Below are 9,259 nucleotides of genomic sequence, written 5' to 3' on the forward strand. Positions count from 1 at the left end.
GTTATTGTATAGGTTATCCATGTGATTTGACAACTAAATCAGAGGTTGGAATCGTTAGATGCCTCGGCAACAACATTAAGAGTTAGCGAGACGATAATGGTGAGTTACATGCTACTCCAAAATGTTTAAGAAAAAACGTCTTCGCGTTAGGTAGCGAATAAATACATTAATACAATAATTTGACAAAAAAGCATCTTGAAGTGTCCATTAAATGACAAAAACTTACCTCTCTTACGTGTACGACTCCACATCGGCCGGAACATAATTGCCAGCTGAACAATTAATAAGTGGCCACAACTAACGGCTCGCAGCAGCAAACTTTTCTAACGACATAGCCGCCCAGCGACAACAACAACACCCGACCCAAACACGGAATCACGATATTTATTTATATTGGAGGAATCCGATGAGCTATGAAGCTCTTTTCCCACAGATGTTCAGTAGGTCACAGATGTTCAGTAGGATGTCCAATACATCCCGCCGACTCCCAACGCAGGGAAGGGGGAGGCAAACACATGTGTGACGGCCACACCGCATTTTATACAAAGACGTGGCGTCACCCCCCGCACGTGCGATCAAGTCGCAACTCGCAGAGCCGCGTCACGCTGGCGGGCAGCACTCATTAATGCAGCGAGTGGCGACGCTCGCATTAATTGGATTTTCGTGGGCAGGTCACGCGAGTCTGTGTGTGTCCACTTATTAGTCACCCGCACAAAGTCGTTCGGTCGAGCGGGCGAGCATGCGTGGCTTTAAACGTTGTGGTTGTCTTTGTTGAAGAAAGACTCAGCCCCGAGTGTTCGATATGAATGGGGCAGTGAGGAAATTCAGCGTAGTGTATGCTCACTCCACCACCAACAGCTGGCTCTGCACTGCCGACGCTGCTGATAACAGGCAAGTGCAAACAATGATCTGAAATCCTATGGCACCTATTACCAGTGACATAATGATTAACCCCCTCCACTGATTCTATGAATTGCTATGATTTGCTATGAATACATTATTTAAAGCCATTGTGATGCATTTAGACTCTGTAGTGGCTATACGTTTTCCAAGAAACATAGAAATAACAATTGATTCTTTAACGCAGTTACAGTCATATATCTTGTAAGTAATAATCAATTATGATTTTTTTATATATATTTTTCCACAATTTTATCCAAAGCATCAGATATAATTGATGAATCATAACATTCTTAACATATTATACAAGTCACCACCATCCAAGTCAACCAGGCATGGCACTACTCATCATTCTCAACTGTCTCATCTCTGCTTACATTGTTCCACTCTGTTTTGTTTCATAACTGCACTGCCCTCAAGTCTCTGATTTTCAGCGATGTTCTCATGAATTCCAGTTGTCTTCTTGTCGTGTTCTTTAACAAACAAGCTGCTGCTTCAATAATAACACAAGGACACGTGGTGACTATCTGTGTCACGTGCCAGGCTTGTAGTGCATTGCACGATGACCCCAGCGACCTGATTTGGATTATCAGCAATGACCAACATCAATGGCGAGTGATATTGCAAACTGGTTATGGACTTCCCTCTCTTTATCCGGCAACCAGCACTGACCAGCGTGAAGTGCGGTCAACCAACCTCCGTGAGCAAAACACACCATGAAGAGCCCTTGATCCAGCAGTAGATTGATAAAGGGCTGTAAGTTATAAGTGAGAGTTTTTACCGGGTTTGAGCAGCTTGAGCTGCACGGGACTGGGGCTGGCGGCGATGAGAGCGGTGACGTCGCGCGACGTGAGCCCAGCGACGGGTGCTCCATTCACCTCCAGCAGCAGGTCACCGGCCTGCAGCTTTCCGGCCAGAACTCGCACCTAGGGTGAACGCAAAGCAGGAACTTTAGCCGCCAAATATGAACAAGTCTCTGGTCAAATGAGTGTCATAACAGTGCTCATGTATTAGGCATTCGATGAACAGGCCTGTCACAATTCGTCACCCCACAAAGATTCGGACTGTCAAGATTTAGGGTCATTAAACTATTCAAGTATCTTATTTTTACTGCCTCGTTTGATTGTTTCTTGTTTTTCAGTAGTAGATTAACAATCTGCTGAAAATTATTATTACTTACAATTGACACCTTTATTGAAACAAACCAACCATCACAGCTCCAACTGCCAGCATTGGTCAAGAAAGAGAAACAATTATATTTTGGAAAATCAGCAAGTTACTCAACGTATTTAAATACAATCAGGGAAGTTTAGTTTCCAATTTGTTGAGTTCTCCAATGTATCAATGGAAAGTCAGTAAGTGTGACTTTCCTGGATTTTTTTTATGATAACACACGACTTGTATGTGTTTGAGCTTGTGCTGTAAAGCCCTATGGTGTGTTTTCAGGCCGTGTCGCGTGTTGCTTAACATTTTCCTTCACGTGCTTGGGGGCTTCTTCGAGAAGTTAATTGAGTTTCGTAAACAACTAAACTCAGATCCTGAAAAAGTTTCCCCAGGCATGTGAAACATTCAGTTCCTGTAGTTTCCAACACGTGGAGCAAATTGTTACAAATCCAAACAAAACAAAGTACAACACTGTCCGCGCACCCACGAGCGGTACGCTCGAGGGCCCCCTCGGCAGGCAGCCTCACCTGCTGCTCGTCCACCGCTGTGGCCAGGTACGGGAACTGTGCCACCTCGGCACCGCCGAGCAGGGATAGGGCCGGCACAAGCCTCGCGCCACTCGGAGTGGCGGTGACGCTCAGCACGGCCTCGCGCAGCCGCCCGCTCCAGTGATTCCTCTTCCTCAGCGCCTTGGACATTCTCATGGGGTGGCCGGGCCCACGTTGGCCTGCGCACGGTGGACAACACGGGGCGGATGAGTCACCGACGAACACAAGACGGGTGTTGGAGGTTGCTCGCGGCCAGCAGAAGATGGTGTGTGCAAAATCCAACGTCGTAACGTGTTATGCTCCGTCTTCACAAATCTGCACTCATAAGCAACATAAAGTGTGGTCAAATAACCCTCACGGTCTGCATGGAATGGAGAGGGCCCCATCCAGCAGTGGACTGGCAAAAGGGCTGTACATGTGCTGCCCTCCCACACATATCTTACGTGGTCCCGCTGTAAACTCCGTCTCCCCTCTTATCTCGCTCTACTCCCATATGCGTACACTGATACCACAACCAATAATTTATGGCGAAACTCCCAGTCAGCCTCTTTTCAATCATAGTAATACGCAAATAAAGGTGTATTCGATAGTAAAAGGTAGAAAACATGGTCCCAGCATGCTTTGCATGTCTAGAAGAAAGTGCCTATTCTTGTGCATGTTCTGCACATAGCCTGTGTTTGCCACCAGTTCAAGAGTTCAGGCTCAAGACCTTCCTTTCCTCCACCTTTGACTTCTCCTACTACAATGTGTGCTCCCACTCAGCTCAACATCCTGAGGTGTGACCCAATTTAGATGGTATGTAAATCCCATTTGTATTGTATCCCAACATACAGGGAGGGAGCAGCTATCCCCAACTTTTTGTCGGGGTGGGGGACACACCATATGCAGTTCCAGAAATTACTAGCCTAGTACGGATTCTCATACTTGCTGTCAGAACCTTATCATTGTGCCCATACTCATGTCTACACAAGTATGCTGGTTTCAACACTCAGTGCGAGTGCTCGCGATTCAAAGGGCAAATCCTTTGCACTGGTTTCCCCGCACAGCTGAGAAAACCAGGGGTTTTGTGATTAAATCCCAACGGCCCTATCCTCGAATTGGGTGTGGACGGCTTATCCCCTGCATTCTCGCTGGTGGGTCATCATCACGGCAGTAATTAATCCAACGATGATGTCAGCATGACTTCAACATAAAAATGCATTGAAACAAAACAAAGCTCCAGCAGTATTAGTAAAACATTATTTATAATATATATTTGAGCCTGCCGACCGGAGTTGTATATCTGACCACATCGATAGCAAGTGATATCAGAACCAGTTTTGGGCTCCCCACCCCCTTCTACAACACACACTGATCAGCGTGATGAAGTAATGAATGCATGGTCAAGCAACACCCATCACAAACATGGAATACACAGGCCTTCATTCAGCAGTGGAGATGGGGACTCTCATGTGAAAAGTTAAGTCTGGAGAATTTCCTCTCCTCCACTGCCTGTGAATGAGATTTAATCCATTCCACGGTCTTCATTTACACATCCAAAGCCCTCTTTCCAACCATCCCACCTTTCTCTCACCTCCCTCCCCCTAGCTTCTCAATAAACATATCCTCTTCATTCACGTTATCTTGCGATTTACATGTCTTCCTTTGTGTGCAACGCGGCGAACGCTATTGTTTCTTTAGAACTGCTTTTTTTATGTTTCGTTTCTTGTCCTTCCCCGCACCCGGTTAGCACGGTTGGCTTCGTACGATGCGAAATAAGTTCAACATACATCGTGTTACTGAAAACTCTAAAGTGCCCACACCATATTTAACAATGCACATAAATAAATGAATGGCGCAATGCTTCTTACGTATCAAGATGCTGATGTCACTGCTTACAAGTTATGCAATTATCTCCCATTGTTTTTGGAGTGTAATTACAAGGGGCCGTCCATAAATGACGTCACACACCTAGGGGGGGAGGGGGGTCAGACATTTGTGACGATGCGTGACGAGGGGGGGAGGGGGGGAGTTTGAGAAATGTGACGTCACATCAAAATGCGCAACTTAAAATTAATATAAACAATAGAATTGTTATAACAACACAAATATTTTATTAATTTTCATTATTAACTATTTGATTATTTAAATTTACTAAGGTCACCTTTTATTTATTCCATGAAGGAGCATTTTGCTTCTTCATGGGAGAATGGAGAATCATAAATTTTGTAATTTTTTTGAATGATTGTTATTAAACATTTTGATTTTAATGATTCTACCAGGGCTTTTCATTCTGTGGAATGAATATGTGATTATTATAATTGTACTCTCCATTTTGCTTCGTTCTACTACAAAGTTTCAAGTATATTTTTTATAGTTATAATTACTTTTAATATTGTATAATTATAAGAGAATTTCAATATAATATTCTGAACATCTGCAGTTTTAGTTAGACGTTGAATATTTTCAAGTGAATTTTATGCTAAATTTCAGCTTTCCAATGCCTCCTTTTAAATACGTGTTTTCTCTTACAACATCAGAGTGCAGCGCCACATTAAATACTCACTCCAATGACAATAGTTTAAAGTGATTTGAAGCAAAAATTATTTTTCAAAATGGAAATATGGTTGGGGGGGGGCAGAGCTTTGTGACGTCATATTTGAGGGGGGTCTGACTTTTTGAGACGCCGTGTGACGAGGATGCGGGGGGTCAAAAATCGGCCAAAATCGCGTGACGTCATTTATGGACGGCCCCCAACTTACACTTGAGTTGATTTTTAACTGCTCACAAAACACTTGTGACAAACACACACCTCTCGCTCGACTTACCGGCAGACGCGTTTTAAGTGGCGAGTCACTGCGATTGATAAAATAATTAGCTGGGTGAACGATTAACCAATCAACCAACAAGACCACCCTGTTTGTCATCAGCTGAGTGATCCATGCGCTGCCTATTTTGGACACAAATTACGAGGCCACCTTTGAGCTATCATAATCATCAAACCCACTCGGTGTGCGTGCATTACGAATCAACGCCAGCAATCTTCCACCAATACAGTAACACTGTGGCAATAAGGCAATAAGAGTGATCACGGGAACAGCGTTGGTGGCCACTGCGAGTTGTTGTTGGAACAAGTAAACAAATGGAATATTGGCAATGTGACAGCGTTATTTATGGGGTATTTTTGACCAATGCATGAGTGCCGTTTGTCAGACCAGAAGGTGGGCAAAGGGCCACAATGCATCAGCAGCCCACTTTGCGGTGGGGAAAAGCCCAACGCACGCTGTGGTCTAATGACGTCCTCTACTTACTCACAAGTTCATGTTTTGTTTTCAACATTTCAAACGACGATGGGAGAACAAACAAAATAATGTCGAACGTTTGTGTTGTCAAAGAAAACTGCTTCGGTGTAGGCGTGCAAAGCACAAATGCAACTCACCCCCAATCAGCGTCATTAACAACATAAGCGTTGTTATATTGGCCATTTTGGGAAATTGTCGACAATGTAGCATACTAATAATCTGATGCTTCCTCTTTCGCGGAGGGCAACAGCTTGAAATGTTCGCCTACTGTGTTTTGTGGCGGTGTTAACGGGGGTGGCAGTCTTAAGTCAGTGTTGATGATGGCACGGTGTGTCTGTGTGTTGTGCCACCACCAATCCACAATCACTGGGGATGGCCATCAACCTGAAACTCATTAATGTAGATCACAGAAAACGCGTGCACATGTTCCAATGATACGTGTACCCCTGAAGCAAAGTACTACGCAATAAAATTGTAGAACATTTATAGTGAGCTGTCTTGGTAGATTGCGAATACAGCGCTTTAATAACACGTCAGATGGGTCTGTTTTGACACATTTCATTTACACATCATTTACATACATCGGGTCTATGGGCCTCGTAAATCCAATTTATAACGTGGCCACACGCTGCTGATGAGACTCGTAAAAGCGAAACCGGTGCAGCATTTGCAGGCTTAAACAGACGTTGCTAGAAGTCTCATAGGCTGATGGACTTAAGGACTTTGGTGATGAAACAGACCTGTGCATTTTTTATAACTTACTTCTCCACATACACTGAAAATCACGACGAGGTATTTACAACACTGCCAAGCATAAACCCAACCACAGGGAGACCTTCAGGTACAGAAAGGTCACATAAGTGATCGGACTGGTAAAACCACGCATATATAAACCAAACAGAATCATCCAAAACATGACGTGGTACTTTGAGCAGCTAACAAATTTTAATATCAAGCACCCTCACGGGTCACCCTTAAAACACAACACTCGTCTCAGCAGGCGAGTGAGAATGGTGTTGAAGTTGAGGCGGACAAGCAGCCATGGAGACCCCATGTCGAGTAGGCATGAGTCTTTATAGAGGCTGTTCAATTATTGATGGGAGACACGGTGGCACACGACGTACGCTTCCCCCCACCTCCCAATCGTGACATCAATATCCCTCACCCATCAATATCCCTCACCCACCTCAATATCCCTCACCCACCTCAATATCCCTCACCCACCTCAATATCCCTCACCCACCTCAATATCCCTCTCCCACCTCAATATCCCTCACCCATCAATATCCCTCACCCACATCAATATCCCTCACCCACCTCAATATCCCTCACCCACCTCAATTTCCCTCACCCACCTCAATTTCCCTCACCCACCTCAATATCCCTCACCCACCTCAATTTCCCTCACCCACCTCAATATCCCTCACCCACCTCAATATCCCTCACCCATCAATATCCCTCATCCATCAATATCCCTCACCCACATCAATATCCCTCATCCATCAATATCCCTCATCCATCAATATCCTTCACCCACATCAATATCCCTCACCCATCAATATCCCTCATCCATCAATATCCCTCATCCACATCAATCTCTCTCACCCATCAATAGCCCTCACCCACCTCAATATCCCTCATCCATCAATATCCCTCACCCACTTTAATATCCCTCATCCATCAATATCCCTCATCCATCAATATCCCTCACCCACTTTAATATCCCTCACCCATCAATATCCCTCACCCACATCAATATCCCTCATCCATCAATATCCCTCACCCACCTCTATATCCCTCATCCGTCAATATCCCTCATCCACATCAATAGCCCTCACCCACGTCAATATCCCTCACCCACCTCAATATCCCTCACCCATCAAAACCCCTCACCCACATCAATATCCCTCATCCATCAATATCCCTGATCTCAACATCAATATGCCTCACCTATCAATATCCCTCACATCAATATCCCTCACCCATCAATATCCCTCATCCACATCAATATTCCTCACCATTTCAATACCCCCGCCCCCCCGCATTGATCTCAACATCATTCGTGGACAAAAGTCAAGGAGAAAGGTGAGTGCATAAAAAAAACAATAATGGTGCCTCCTCGCTCACCTGCAGATGACTGTGGTGGACTCTCGTCGCTTGCACTGGAGGTCTTCCCTCAAATCCGGCCTCACCAGGTCCCAATGTCACCCTGACACTAACCCCCAGCTGCGTTGCCAAGCAGTGGGACCAGGGCTTTGCGGGACCAGGGCTTTGTGGGACCAGGGCTTTGCGGGACCACAACGTCCGATAGGAGGCGACTGGAGAGTTCCTCGCGACTCGGTTTACGCAGAGGGGACTCGCGGCTGGGTTCTCATCGAGACGAGGAGGTCCCGATGCGGGCTTGGTGATGATGTCCAAGGGGGTCTCTGGCTCCCATCGTCCCCACCTCCAAATCCAGCCAGCTGTTCCTCAATTCATCAGGCAAGGGTGGCGCCCTCCTCGTGGTATCCAGCACAAATAATCCGGCAGTATAGTCCGAGAAAGGGAGCGATGGAGAAACGTGGTTGTTCAATGAACGACTGAAGGGACTCTTCTTGACTGCGGCCAGCTTCACTCGTCTTCACCGAATCGAGGCGATTGTTTACGTTTTCGAGAGCTTCCTTTAAAACAGAGACTTGTGTTCTCGATTATTACAAAACATCACGAATATGAAGCTCCATACGTCCATCTGCCTGTCGACAAGACTGTAGTTTGGTTTGCATGACTGAAGTTGTAGCGCACACGCTGCTCAAAACTCGGCGCCTGAATCAAACACAAATAAACTTTGTAGCAGGGCTCCCGGTTCCAAAGTTGCGGTCTTCTCTCCGTACACTGTATGCACGTATCAATAATGTGCGAGTCGCAATGACTGCGTACTCGAACGTGTACGTACACACGTACTTACGCAGTGGCTAAGCTATATGGCGTGGTGGTGGTGACCCAACCACTCTGACCCGCAGTGCCAATGCCGTATCCGCCCGCACGCCGAGACGCAATGGCTTCGACCCTCCTCCTCTTCTCAGTTTCTTGTTCCTCCCTCCTGAATCTCTCACCACCCCCTCCTTGTCCCGTCTCCCAGTGCCGTCCCGCCAGCAAGACCCCCACGTGCGTGTCACTGGCGCCCCCTGAAGGGCCCAAAACGCTGAGCCACAGTTGCTGACGATGGAATTTGGCTGTGCAAAAAGGGCTTTAGGAGGCCACCTGGCGGATGTGCGCGATGTTGTCTCGCCCATTGTCACCGACAGAGCAGAAGAATAAGTCGGACAACGGTGATCGTCGTTGTTTAATATCTTTCATCTTGTTCAATCGGCTGGTGATTCGTGAACC

General features: G+C 46.0%; 1 protein-coding gene across 8 annotated transcripts in view; it reads right to left on the reverse strand.

The window, feature by feature from the left end:
- The window catches only part of LOC116942463 (membrane-associated guanylate kinase, WW and PDZ domain-containing protein 2-like), a 74,042-nt gene extending 65,020 nt beyond the window's left edge, over positions 1–9,022 (reverse strand). For 3 of the 8 annotated variants that reach the window (XM_076066992.1, XM_076066994.1, XM_076066995.1), the window contains exons 1-3: positions 8,021–9,021; positions 2,592–2,791; positions 1,682–1,826 (exon numbers count right to left, since the gene is read on the reverse strand). In XM_076066992.1, coding sequence (XP_075923107.1) covers positions 1,682–1,826; positions 2,592–2,768 — 322 coding nt within the window. In that variant the 5' untranslated portion in view covers positions 2,769–2,791; positions 8,021–9,021. Of the gene's footprint in view, positions 1–1,681; positions 1,827–2,591; positions 2,792–8,020 lie in introns of all 8 variants that reach the window. The other 5 variants (XR_012941671.1, XM_076066991.1, XM_076066988.1 and 2 more) reach the window with 4 other exon arrangements.
- Positions 9,023–9,259: the final 237 nt, after the last annotated feature.

This window comes from Petromyzon marinus, chromosome 14 (assembly GCF_048934315.1).
Source record: "Petromyzon marinus isolate PM22_M1 ecotype Great Lakes invasive population chromosome 14, UKy_Petmar_22M1.pri1.0, whole genome shotgun sequence".
Taxonomy (NCBI): Eukaryota; Metazoa; Chordata; class Hyperoartia; order Petromyzontiformes; family Petromyzontidae; genus Petromyzon; species Petromyzon marinus.